Source organism: Ammospiza nelsoni, chromosome 30 (assembly GCF_027579445.1).
Source record: "Ammospiza nelsoni isolate bAmmNel1 chromosome 30, bAmmNel1.pri, whole genome shotgun sequence".
Lineage (NCBI taxonomy): Eukaryota > Metazoa > Chordata > Aves > Passeriformes > Passerellidae > Ammospiza > Ammospiza nelsoni.
Window position 1 is genome coordinate 2358441 of NC_080662.1, and position 13968 is coordinate 2372408.

A 13968-nucleotide genomic window follows, 5' to 3' on the forward strand; every position below is an offset into this window, starting at 1 on the left:
TTTTATTGCGCGCGGGAAGAGCTGCGCATCAGCCGAGGGTTTGTTGTCGCTCCGCTGTTGTTTTTCTGCGGTGCTGTTGCGTTGTGCTGCACTTTGTTGTGGTCTCGCTGTGCTTTCGTTTGGCTCGCGGTGCGCTCGGTTGTTTCGGTGCAATTTGTTGTTAAAAGTCTGAATGATGACACGGTTCTACAGATATCAACTAGCCCGAAGGACTGTATGAAGTAGCCAGTTGTTATAGTTGGTGGGAAAACTGTAGCGTGTTTTGATGGCTGTTCAAGTCTTTCAGTGGCCTTTTGCAGAGAGGCATAGTGAATATTTTGGTACTTACATATATATATATATTTTTTTTTTATTATTATTGTTATGAACTGCTTGGAAGGATTTTGCTCCTGAGCATATGCTTTATGAAGGTGCAGGGTAAGAGTGAAGGATGGTGGTCAAACACTGTATGTTTTGTTTTAATACAAGCATATTTTGCATTTTCCAGTTTCACAACTTTGCTTGAGTTTGAGAGGGTTTGTTTGAGACACGTTGTGGTTCTTGCTCTGACTGTGATACCTGACTTCTGGCTTCATAGCAGTATTAGCCCATGATTTTTCCTGAAGATCCAGAGTTTTTGCTCCATATTTTCCATTTGAATCCCATGGCTCTCTAAACAAATGAGTCCCTGAGCTCCTTTTTCAGACAAACCCCAAGTTGTTTCTTTCCACAGCACCGTGGGAAACTCCTTCCAAACGCCCTTATCTAGCCCAGTTGCAGATGTGACTGTTTTTTCTGGCACTCACAAACCAAACACAAAACACCTTTACAAAGGTGCACAGGGAAGCAGCCTCACCTCGTGCTTTAAAGTTTGTCAAGAGGCCTCTGATTCACCACTGGTGTCTGCCAGGAGGAACAGCTCAGCCCAGCTGGAGTCAGGAAAAATCCACAGGTTTCCTGTTAAAGACTCAGGTGCAGGTGAAAATTTGGTGTTGTCTTAAGGTGTGCAAACAGAGCTTTGTCTGGGGGATTTGTTAAGGACATGCAGAGAAGGATGGGACAAAGCAGATTGAGTGCAGGGATTAGTAGGAACAATTGTTTTATTTCTCTCTGCAGTTCATACAGTTGTGGCCCACCAGGATGATGCTCCAGGTGACACAGGTGTCCCTGCTCCAGGTGACACAGGTGTCCCTCTGGGCCGTGGTTAATGTGGCTGGGAGCAGAGGGTGTGAGAGTGAGGTGTGTGTGAACTTAGGCCTTTGAGAGGTCAGGAGTGATTGCATCACTTCAGACACCCGGCCTGTCCAGCCAGGCAGCTCTGTCTGTCTGTCTCTCTGTCTGTCTGTCAGTCAAACACCTGCAGCGGTGAGGAGAGCAGCCCCAGTGCAGCTTGGATGTGAAACTTTGGGGTGAAACAGCACAGGAAATGGCAGTAAACATCTGTGGGGTAAGGAGGGGTGGGTAGGATGTGAGCAGAGGTTTGAATCTCTCTAGTTTAGGTCTCTGTGGACAGGAACTGGGTGGTGTTTGGACATTGAGATGTCCTGGAGGTTCTGCTTTTGAGGTTGGTGATAGAAAGCCCAGCTCAGGGTGACGAGGCAGTGACACCATTCTGAGCACACACTGTGACTCACAGCAGTGCTTCCAGCTCCTGCCTCACAGCACACACCTTCCATCCAAAACACACCTCTGCCTGCTCTAGCCTTGGGTGGGCATTGTCAACACAAAAGATTTGGTAAAACCTCTGTTTAAAATGTTTGTATGCTGGACTTCATCAGTAGCTGTTGTGTTTTTCCTTGCTGTGGTCACAGCCAGTGTCAGCCAGACCTACAGAGCTCCCTGATTGGGAATAAGAAAAGCTGTGATCACACAGGATTGGAGTTCTTTGATAATCTGAGGTCAGTTGTTGTTTAGTCCAATGCAGCATGGAAGCAAGGTTTGAGAACTTCAAGTCTTGTTTTCTGAAAGCAAAGTTGAAAAATACTTGTATTAAAACTGGTTTTAGATAAGTGGAAATATTGGTGAAAAAGTGAACCTGGAGGATTCATAATCTCTGCAAAACCTTCCCCTCCCTGAGCACTCTTGGAGTAGAACTGGTTTTTTGGGTTGTGCTCGGGATGGGAACTGAAACTATCAGTGTTCACTCTGCTAGGCTGCCCTGCCTTATCCTGTGCTGCTTATATTTTACCATTTACCTTTTCCTCTGTTCTTTTGAATTGTGACTCTCCCATGGATGACAGGAAAATATTTACTGAAGGTGTGTCAAGTCTCAGTGTTTGTAAATGGCCCTGTGTCCCTGTCTGCCCTGGGAAAGGACTGAGCAGAATGGGGGATTTGCACCTTCTAAGAGGAAATGTTCTCTTCAGGAAATACAGTTGCACTTTTCAAAGTGTTAATTTCAAATTGTTTCATTGTCGATTTCAAGTTGTTTGCAGCCACTGTGAAGTGTCCATTTCCTACCAACCTTGAAGTGATGAAACAGTTTCTTTATCTGTTCATCTCCAGTGTTGTATCAGTGCAGGATCTGTTATGGGTCATGTTTGGAAGCCAAACTCCGCAGTTCACAGAGGCTGCCACGGTGGGTTCATAGAGTAATCACTGGCATAGTGAGAAGAATTTATTCTGGAATACTTTTCTGCAAGATCAGCTGGAAATCCCGTTATCCTGTGGTCTGGGTGGTGTTGCTGTGTGGCAGGGACAGCTCTCTGTGGTCACAGTGGGGTGTTCCTCACATTAGTGCTTAGGAGGGACAGACACAAAGTGATCCTTGCTTGGGTTTGGCTGTTGAGGTTCCTGTGTGCTCAGGGTTCTTTGTTGTGTCCTGGTTTTGTGGTCACTCTCACTGTAATCCTGCCCAGCTGCCACTTCACTGGGCAGCATGTGGGGCAGAATTTTGGGCAAGGAGAGTGGGAAGGTTTGGGTGTGTTAACAGTGATGGCAGTGAGGAGCAGAGAACAGCCTCAGTGCTTTGGGGCTGCTGGGGCACTTTGTGCAGCCCTGACCCTGGTTCTCAGCCTGCTCAGAGCTCCTGAGGAACCAGTTTGGGATGGGGTTTGATCCCAGCTGTGCAGCACAGGCTGAGAGACACAGCTCCAGAACAAACAAAAAAACCAAATAACTCTGTTCTTTAACTGGTGGCCTCTAAATGCAGTGCTTTGGAGTTCATTAATCCACATTTCTGTCGTGTAGCAAAACAAAGCACAAGGGCAGCCACCTCTGCAGGGCCTGTGGGAGCTGCACTGGCAGCTGGGACTGTGCCCTCCCAGCTGTGGATGTTCCTGAAGGGCTGCCACAGCTTCCCAAGAGTTTTTTATCAGTATTCAGAAGATTGAACCTGGTTTTAGTAAAAAATAAAAGCCGGCCTAGTGTGAGAATCTGCTGTTTGCTCTTTGGTTTGGCAGATGGAGAGTAACAATTCAGTGGTAAATTGTACAAACAGTCCCACTTCCTCTTCCCAGAACAGGGGTGGCTTGGGGTTTTTGACCTTGCTGTGCAATCCCAGTGCTGCTCCTCAGATCTGCTGCCCCTGATGGTGCTGCCTGTGTTGGTTTGCTGGCTGATGTGCAGAGCTGTGGAGGAAGGGATGGTTTCATAGCCCCAAGGTTTAAAAGTTCCTGCAATGAGAAAATTCTGCTGCAGAGCCTTGTGCTGTTATTGTCTTGAATTGCTTAATTACAGTGACAAACGTGCCCAAGTCAATCTCACGGGACAGTGAAGATGAGGCCAAACATCAAGTGTGAAGATCATCAAAAACATCACCCCAAAACATCCAGCACAAATCTGTTTGAATTTTTATTCCTGTTGGAACTTCAGTTACTTTTTGCTGTCTTAGAGGAGGGAAATTCTCAGTGTTAGGAAAGCTCTAAGGTATTGAGAGGGTGAGAACTGCATGTGGGCAGGGTTTAGTGGAGGTTTCCTGTAGAAGAAGTGTCTGTGGGATGCATTAATGTCATTTCTAACCCAGACCAAAAGGGCACAGTAACCGTCCTGTGTGCCCACACAGGCACAACAAATACCATGGGGCTCTGTTTGCTTTGGAAGGGCTGAGCTAACCTTGTGGGAAGCAAACTGGTGTTTCTTACGTGCAGGTCAGGTCAGCCACTTTGTGTTGCTTCTTGTTGAACATTGAGCTGCTTACATCAATGCCAAAGCCTTCTCTGAGCCTGCAGTTGAGTTTTGGAAGTCTTTGAGTCTGGTTGTGGTGTTTTAATATGCACAGGAAGGTTGAAGGTGTGGAATCTCACTCAGTGGGTCTGTTGGTGCTGAGGCTCTGATCCATACAGTGCTTAATATTAAAATAAAGTGTGAGGGGCAGGAGAATAACCCTCCTCACACAGCTGCTGGGAGCCAGTGCAGATTGTACCCTGCTTTTCTGGGAAGGGAGGAGGTTGGGAAGCTCCATCTGAGGCTGCTGCAGGGCACTGGTTTCCCAGTGGCCAAGGTGGAATGACCCACTTGTTTTCATTGTGCTGTTGCTCAGAGCATCCCATGGCTTGCCCAGTTTTGGCAAGGAGGTGGGGAGGGAGGAGGAGAAGAGGTTTCTCTGTTTGCCTTTCTGTTGTGTTCCTGGTTTGTGCAGTTTACAGTGACAGTGTCAGGACAGCTTGGTATCTCTTACCTGCTGCAGGGTGAAATGCTGTCCAGAATTGCTTCAGGCTGGAATAACCCTTCCTAGGGCATGGCTAGGAAGGCTGGGGAGTTTGGCACTGTTACTCTGACTTTGTAATACTTTGGCTTATAGTTCTTAAGCACTCCTAGGTGCTTGTGATATTTTTTTAAATGTCTTGGGAAAGAAGAAATTTGCCATATGAAAGACATGCCAGTAAAGGCTCAGTAATACCAGTCCTCTCTAAATCCACGTGAGGGTGTCTGTTGAATAGAGAGGGGAAAATTGTTCTTGAGATCCCTTTTTTCCTCAACTGTTTAATTTGCTTAATTACCGTTCTTTAATTTACACTGACTTCTTATTTCCCTTCCCCTGCCTCTAGGCCCTATGAGAAAAAGGGAAAGCTAAGGATGCTGGAGCAGAACAATGGATTTCTCTTTCTCTTTCATGCAAGGGATCATGGGAAACACAATTCAGCAACCACCTCAACTCATTGACTCGGCCAACATCCGCCAAGAGGAGGCCTTTGATGGCAGCAGTGACATTGCCGAGGATGGGGGCCGGACGCCGTACGAGGCCGCGCTGCAGCAAGGCTTCCAGTACCCCACGCCCTCAGAGGAGCTGCCCACCCTCACCAACGGCTACCCCCCGGCCATCAGCATGTATGAACCCCAGGGCAAGTACCAGGGCTACCCTCAGTACCCCAATGGATCTGCCAATGGCTTTGGGACAGGCAGGAACTTCAGCCCCACGGAGTATTACCAGCTGGAGAACTCCAATGGCAGGCAGCACGAAGTGCTGGAGAAACCTTCCCCTCCTCCCCAGCCGCCTCCACCGCCACCGCCGCCGCCTCCACAAGTGGGGATTCCAAAGAAGACTGGCTCACCAGAGATCAAACTGAAAATAACCAAAACTATCCAGAACGGCAGGGAATTGTTTGAGTCCTCCCTGTGTGGGGACCTGTTGAATGAAGTCCAAGCCAGGGAGTACGCTAAGGCAAAACATGAAGGGAGGAAAGAGAAAAGGAAAAAAAGTAGCAAGCATGACTCTTCCCGCTCGGAAGAGCGCAAGGCACACAAAATTCCAAAATTAGAACCAGAGGAGCAAAATGTAAGTGGAATGGTAACTGAGCCATGTGTACACCTGGTGTTGTTGATGGAGAGCGTGTCCAGCAGGGTTTGTCCTTGTTCTGGCTGTGTGCACGCTGAGTCACCAGGCTGTAGTTACTCGTCAGAGCCTCAGGATGAGGTTGCCAGGAGCTGTGGCTGTACGTAACACAATGGTGGTTTAAAGGCTCATGTGAAGAACATATCTTAGAAAATTGTTTTTAAATATTATTTAGTGTTATAATATGTTTGCTGCACTCTGGTCAGTGTTGAGGATGGAACTTCTGGATGAAAGCTCACACATTTCTAAAATTGCCTCTCAAAAGAGTGCTAGGTTGTTGAGTGGAAAGTGAGGTTCCTTGGGGTATTCAGCAGTGAAACATTAATTAATCATGTACCATATTGTCCATATCCAGAGGATGTACATCAGGTGGTGTTAACTGAGATTCTGGGAAGTCAAGACCCAGATTACCTTGGTGCCCTCTCATTCTTTTTCTTTCAGTTTCATAAGCCACTCCAATGCTTCTGTTTCCTTTCCTCTTGCTTGTTTCTGCACCTCTGTGGTGCTGGTTTCTGCCTCTCCCACTTTAAGGGAATGGGTGGCAGAGAGGCTGGTAAGTGCCAGGAATGGGGAAGTTGCCATTTCTGGCAGGGACAGAAATTGCCCAGCACAGGCTGGGCTGTTACAGAACATAGCTGAGTTTGTTGTCAGGCCTGTGGAAGCCCTTGGTGCTTGCTCTTCTCTTCAGGGAGAAGATCCTGTCCTGCAGCAGCAGCTGTGATCTGGTGGAGTGGGTTCTGTGCTGCAGGGAGCTGCTGGGGCCCCTGTGAGGCTGTAGGAGCTGCTGTGCTCTGCTGGCACTCCCTGAGCAGCACCTCTTGCACTGGTCCTGCTTTCTGGCCAGGCTCCATCACCCCCACATCAGCCTGTCAGTTTGTTTCCCCTCTTACCAGTGACTCCTGTTCTACTCCTGGAGCTTCAGCTGTGCCTGTCCCCCGTGGCTCTGTTACCTGCTTGCCATGAGAATGGAATCTTCTGTCTCTCACAGACTGAACCAAAGCCTTGCATCTTGAATTCCAAGCTCCTAGTCATGTGTGTCATCCAGAGTTCAGCAGAAATCTTGGTCTTGCTATTGTCTTCCTTGTTGCTTTCATTTCCCTTTCTAAAGGTGGTGTTGCAATAAATGTTTTGTGGAACCCAGCCCTGTTTCAGACATGGCCTGCTCTGACAGGAGCAGGATTTTCTGCTGGTGCTTCTCAGTATGAGTTTGCCAGGGCAGTCTCAGGTCCATTGTCCCATCATTTTACTTTCCACTGCATGATTTCATCTTCATGTACACTTTTGTCATCTTCAGTGTTAAAGGTGTGAGATTTGTGGCTTGGGATCATCTTCATAGGAACAAACAACTTTTGGTACAACTGTGGTTTTATAGGTTTGCATTCAACGAGGCTGTGGCAAGTCAGATGGTCACCAGTTGTTCCTTATTCTCATTCTGTAATTTCAGAGGAAATCCACTGACTCTGAGGGGATGCCCATACTGGAGAGGCTGATTTAAAATGGAAATGTTGTGAAAACAGTGGTGAACATCAAGCTCTGAATCCTTGTTTTGAGAATCAGCCTCTCTGCTCAGTAGTCGTGTTCTGTGAGGAGCTGGAATTTTGCAGCCTGGCAGAGGGGAGGTTTCACCAACTCCCTGTAGCTAAAGAAGGGCAGCAGTCAGTGCTCTGCTTCCTGCTGTGCAGGGAGGAAGAGTTTTTGCCCAGCAAAGAGCAAAGTGATTAGTGTTAAATGGAGGTTGTGTACAGACAGCTCCAGATGAGACATGGGCTGTGCCCCCCTGAGCTGTCCTTGTCCCTTCCTTGTGTCCCCAGTTCTCTGCAGCACACAGCAGGGACTGATGTGGGGTCTGTGCTTGGAGTGGCCTGGAGTGGCAATAATGGGGTCCTCAGCATTATTAATTCCTCTCTGCTTGTGTCTGACTGCTCCTTCTGCTGCTCTTTGAGTCCTTTGACTTCTGTGCTGCAGGGAAAGCAAGTGGGTGGCATTTGTCTCCTGAACCTCAGCCCCTGTTCCCTCACACCCACCCCACATCAGTGTCAGCTTCTGGTCGGGGCTGATTCTGCTCTGTGTTGTGGATTTTTGATCCTCCAAATATATTTGTCTACTCTATGCAATATAACATCGATTTTACAATGGTCATGTTGTATATTTAGCATAATTTATGTACTGCAGTTCTGGCAAATGACTGGTGCACAGTGAGACTCACCACATCACTGTGGATATCCTCACATGGATTTTTGGAAATTGTTTGTTATTTTAGGTGTGAAGTTACTTGGATTTGCTGTTTATGAATGGATGTTCTTCTGTCATCTGTTACAGGAGAGCACAGTTATATTTAGGTGTGATAGTAATGTAAAAAGTGTAGGGGAAAGCAGGTATTTTTTTATTGTGATGTTACTGTGTTACTTAATAGTCATATTCACATTTTCTGGGTTCATGGTTGCTTTTCTCTCTATGAATTATCTTTTTCTGCCTGGTTTCACTATTATCTTCTGTTGTTTTACTGTCCCTTTACAGTAAGTCTTGTTTTCCTTTTTTCTCTTCATTGTTACCCATTTCTTAGAGACCAAATGAGAGGCTTAGCACACTCTCTGAGAGACCAAGAGAAGATGCAGTGCTGGAGGAAGCCCCGGTTAGTACATGCACCAATTTACACTTTGGGAGCTCAGACAATGTCTGTTTCTTCCATTGATTCTTTAATTTATCTGCTAAATCAGTTGTCATTTCTTTTAAACTCTTATTACTCTCATTACTGCATCAACTCATCTCTTATTGCACTGGATTTATTGCTTTATTTTATTCCTAAATATTTCTTTTATTCCTATTTTATTATTTTATTTTATCCTAAAAGCAGTATTTCTAATCAACTTAGGAAGCAGAATCCTTTTTTTGGGGGGGTGGCAGTTGCTCTTTTGTGTCTCTGTTTGTCAGTGATGTTGTTACATAAATCCCAGCTGAGTGCAGCTCCTTTCTTTCACATTTTCTAAGAAATGTTTTTCTCATCTTGGATTATCAAACCTCAGGGATATCTGAGAGAGCAACAACAACAAGTCCCTGTGGATGGTGTGTGCATCCCCAAGTGCTCTGAATCCTCTCCTGTGGCTTTAATCTGGTGTTTCCTTTGCAGGTCCAGCAGCTCGTGCCATCCCTTCCAGCACAGGTCACCCACGACGTCCAGTTCCAGGTTGGGGATCTGGTTTGGTCCAAGGTGGGGACGTACCCATGGTGGCCTTGCATGGTGTCCTGTGATCCACAGCTTGATGTGCACACCAAAATTAACACAAGAGGTGAGACAGGAAGCTCTTTGCCAGAGTGGCAGGTGTCTGTAGCTGTTCTGTTATTAAAAATATCCTCATGCTAAACTGCCTTTGTGGGATGAATTCTGCTATGTGTGTGCTGAACAGGACAGAACTGGCACCTGCCATGTGATCTCTGCAGGTGGCACTGTGGCAATGGGCTGGTGCACAGGTGTTTCTGCTTTTCTCAAGTCAGTGGGAGAGTTCGGTGTGGGCAGGGTGTCCTGAGCATCTGTTGTTGTGTTGTGAGGGTCCCCAGGATGAGATTTGACTGCAAGTTCTCAGAAGACTGATTTATTAAATTATCATATCATATAAAATTATATACTAAAACTATACTAAAGAAAGAGAAAGGAGACATCAGAAGGCTAGAGCAAGAATGATAATAAAAACTTGTGACAGACTCAGAGAGTCCGACACAACTGGCTCTGATTGGTTATTAAGTTAAAACAATTCACATGGAACCAATCAAAGATATACCTGTTGATGAGCAACCTCCAAACTACATTCCAAGCAATCAGATAATTATTGTTTACATTTCTTTCCTGAGGCTTCTCAGGAGAAAATCCTTAGCAAAGGGATTTTTCAGAAAATACGATAACAAGCCTCCATATCAGACTGTTCTGGATCTGGGCCACTTGGGCTAGGTGCCTTCACTTGCAGGAAGGAGGAGGAAGGTGTGAGCTGAACAGAGCAGTGTTGGTGCAACTGCTGAGTGGTGTTTGCCCTTTCAGGTGCCCGGGAATACCACGTTCAGTTCTTCAGCAACCAGCCAGAGCGGGCCTGGGTGCACGAGAAGCGCATCCGCGAGTACCAAGGGCACAAACAGTACGAGCAGTTACTGGCTGAGGCAGCCAAGCAAGCCAGCAACCACTCTGAGAAACAGAAGGTACAGGGGGCACTGGGGGAATCATCTCTGTAAGGGAGATGCTCCAGGGCTTTGTCCTGGGAAGGACTGGCTGCATCTCACCAGCAGAGAATTCTGTGTCTACATTTATTAAAGGATGACTATGACGAGGGGGAGAGAATGATGTATCTGACTCTAACTTATTAAAAGGTTAATTATTTACTTTATTATACTATAATATATTAATAATTAATTACTTTATTATACTCTTAAGTGTATAATACTTTATTATACATTTCATCTAAACTGAATCTGCCAAGCACTTACTTTGCACACAACTGCACAGAACTGCACTCCTCTCTTCATTGCTTTGTGACTGTCAGCAGACAGACATACACTCTCTCAGCCCTAATAGGCCAAGGAAATAAAACATCTTCACTTTTGATAAACAATCTCTATATTGACACAATATAGGCACAGTAAGTGATAAGAATTGTGCTTTCTCTTTCTCTGAGGTTCAGAGAACGTGAATCTCAGAAATATTCTTGGGAAAAATTATGCCTTGCTTTTCTCTATGAAGAGAACGTGGCAACATAGATTCAGTGTCAAAAATACCCTGTAAATGGAGAGCAGACTGCTGCCTGAGAGATGAAGAGACCCTCAGGGTTGTGTTTGAATGCTGTAGTGGCAAAATCTTCAGTGTAACCACCGCTTGTCTTGTCCCCTAAGATTCGCAAGCCGCGGCCGCAGCGGGAGCGAGCGCAGTGGGACATCGGCATTGCCCACGCCGAGAAAGCGCTGAAAATGACCCGGGAAGAGAGGATAGAACAGTACACCTTCATTTACATAGACCAAGAGCCAGAGGAAGCTTTGGCCAAAGCCAAAAAGACTGCTGCTTCCAAAGCAGAGGCCAAGAAGAACCGGCGGCCGAAGGCGGCGCCGAGCTCGCAGCCGGAGCACGGCCCTGCAGCCCTGGGCTCCTCACCCTGCCACGGTGAGCGCCGGCAGGGCCAGCGCAGGCACTCCAGCCCCGAGGAGGAGGAGGCTCCACCTGTGAAAATCGCCTGGAAAACAGCTGCAGCTAGGAAATCCCTGCCAGCTTCCATCACCATGCACAACCTGGATCTGCAAAAGTGTAACATGTCTCCGGTTGTTAAAATTGAACAGGTTTTTGCCCTTCAGAATGCTGCTGGGGATGGAAAGCTCATCGATCAATTTGTTTATTCCACCAAGGTACGTGCTTGGTGCAGTGACCCTTTTTTTGCTCCTGAGTTATCCTGAATCTGCCTTACTGGGGAGTTTGAGCTGTGTCCATCAAGCTTTCACTACCCATGTTCCTTTATTGGAGAGATTAACAGACAGATGTGACAATAGAATCTTTCAGGGCACTGAACCCCACATTCAGTGCAGCTCTGGCAGTAACTGTTTTGCTGGTGGCAGAGCAGCTCCCTACAGATGGCAGTATTTTTGTTTATAACACATTAAATATCTATATATTAATATATTAATATAATTGATATTAATATATCATTATAGTCACATATTATTGTATTATAGCAAATTATAATGAATATTAATATTAATATATTAATATATTTAATATATATAGAATATATTCTGCTTCCTACTTGAAATAGTAAAAAAAAATTCTTGATAAAAATCAGTGGTTTTGTGGGAAAAAGATGACAAGACTGTTCATAATGTACTAAAAAGTAATAACTACGTTTTGTGTAACAGACTTTTAAATTGAGTTCTGCCTCTGAGCTTCCTTCAGGTGCACAGCAGCTTCCCACAGTCAGTGTAAGGAAAAGGCTTAGGACTATTTCTGTGCCTCCTTCTTCTGCCTCTCTACCTGGAGAGTGTTTATTTCATCCTAAGCCCTATAGAGAAGGTAATGTTTAGAAAAGTCACTGGAATTATTTTTTCCTTGTGTGTGAGGGGAGATTGAGAGGGGTGGAAAGTTGTGCAGGGAAGCAGCTCCATAGCAGATTAATCCTGACTATGTGTTGGCTTGGAGAGCATTGATTGTTTCTGTTCTGAGATTCAGGGGCAGGCCTGTTACCTGGTAGCAGCACAGCTTTGTAACAGGGGAAGACAATCTTTTCCTTTTTTCTTTTCAAGGGAGTTGGTAACAAAACAGAAATAAGCGTCAAAGGACAAGAGAAACTGAATTCTTCATCAGCTCAGAGAAGTGAGAAAGCTGTGGTGCAAAATGCATCCTCTCCTGAGACAACTTCTGGGGCAGCAGGTAGGGAAACTGCAATCCTGCTCTGAACCTGAGCCTGCAGCATGAGAACTCAAATATCAAACCCAGCATTTTGTCATTACTTAAGAATTATTAACATTTTTCTGTTCACAGAGTGATTGTAATGAGCATGGCTAATGTCACACGTGGTGAGCCAACACACACAGCATGGCTGTGGGGTGGGATTGGTGGTTTGGCCTCTGAACTTTGTGTCTGCAACTCACAGCCTGAGGCAACATACTCAAGGGATGATGTCCTGTGCAGAGCAATGGAAAGTTGCTTTAGAAGACAACCCAGTGGATGTGTGTTAGCAGAGTATTGCCATGGCTTTTGGTCCCAGATGGAAAATATGAGAGCTGTCATGAAAGCAAAAAGAGTTGGGAAGTGGCACATTTCAGTAGGGAATTCTGATTCAAGCTGGAGACTCCCTAGGCTTTGTTGTTCAGGTTTTGCAGGGATTTTTTAAAACTGCTTCAGCTAACTCCATCCAAATGAGATGGTGCTTGCCTTCTGAAGCCATCACAGAGGGTACATCATAAAGTTTTGAACTATCAGGTCTGAGGGAGAAGAACCACTGAAGCAAATCATGGAACTTGGGCCTGAAATGGGAAAACCTTGAATGAGCTATTTGAACCTCATAATGTTGCCAGGTGTCACTTCTGCTTTAACTATCCATCCATTTAATTATTTCTCCCTTTCCAAACATGAAATAGATGAGAACCAGAGTCAGAAATCTCAGTGGTCAGCATCCATGAGTCCTGTGCAAACACATTTCAGGTTCTGGGTGTGTGCTGGTTTTAGGCAGGGTTGTTTGCTGGTTTATGGAGTGTTTGGGGCTGCAGCACTTGAATTTCCTGCTGTCAGGGGGGGATTCCCCTGCTGTTGACAGTGGTGGTTCTTTCCAGCTGTGGTTGCTGTGGCTCCTTGGATTGCCTTGCAGCAGGAGAGGCCATCTCCATCTGCTTCTCTCACCTGGATCTAAAGGCTTCAGCTTCCCTTTGGCTCCTCAGATGTAGGGGGTGGGAATTCTGAGCCTCTCTTTTTTCATTTTCTCAGGCTTTTTGGATACATAACACTGCACCTGCTAACACCCTGTAAGTGCCTGAGCTCACCTGCAGTGCACACTCCAGTCACTCTCAAAGCCATTTCCAAAGCTCAGTTTTTGGTCCCCTCTTGTGGAACATAACTGCCAAGTCCTTTTTTTCAAATGTAAGGTCAGTGGAACTTCAGAATTCCTTTATGGTAAAGTATTTCCCAGACTGACTCTGGGAGTCCTTATAGCTAACCTGCAGTTAGACACACAGAATTCAATAATGCTGGAAAGATAATTAATTCCCTTACATGAAACTGCAAGAGCAGCCCTGAGAATCCCTGGCCTGCAGACACTGAACTGGGATTCATCTCCAGCAAGGTGGAGGGCTGGTCCAACATCTCTCCTGAAACTTTGGATGAAAATAAACCTGAAGATGGGATGGGAGCATTGTGAAGGTGATGGCTGGATCCTTGGAGGGCAGGAAGAGGAGAAAGTGCCCATTGCAGTGGTCAGTGTTGCTGTCAGCCAACATTAGACCCTCTGGTTCTGGAATTCTCTGATCCAGGGTTTGATCTTTTCTCCTTGGCTTCAGGGAGAAAATCCATTCTTGCTTAAAGTACCTCTTGGTCACATCTGCTCAAATTTACCTGAAGCTGCTTCAGGGGGTTTTGGTCACACAGCAAAGTGACAAAAGATATTTCCCAGCTCTGATGTGGAGCCCCACTGCTGCTGTGCAAGTTCCTCAAGGGATGGGGCCTAACCAGAAATTACACGTGGACAGACAGGATGGATGTT

General features: G+C 46.0%; 1 protein-coding gene across 3 annotated transcripts in view; it reads left to right on the plus strand.

The window, feature by feature from the left end:
• The window catches only part of NSD3 (nuclear receptor binding SET domain protein 3), a 38228-nt gene that overhangs the window by 562 nt on the left and 23698 nt on the right, over nucleotides 1-13968 (plus strand). For 2 of the 3 annotated variants that reach the window (XM_059490699.1, XM_059490701.1), the window contains exons 2-7: nucleotides 4968-5695; nucleotides 8316-8384; nucleotides 8880-9039; nucleotides 9783-9937; nucleotides 10625-11128; nucleotides 12017-12143. In XM_059490699.1, coding sequence (XP_059346682.1) covers nucleotides 5012-5695; nucleotides 8316-8384; nucleotides 8880-9039; nucleotides 9783-9937; nucleotides 10625-11128; nucleotides 12017-12143 — 1699 coding nt within the window. In that variant the 5' untranslated portion in view covers nucleotides 4968-5011. The remainder of the gene's footprint in view (nucleotides 1-4967; nucleotides 5696-8315; nucleotides 8385-8879; nucleotides 9040-9782; nucleotides 9938-10624; nucleotides 11129-12016; nucleotides 12144-13968) is intronic. The other variant, XM_059490700.1, reaches the window with a different exon arrangement.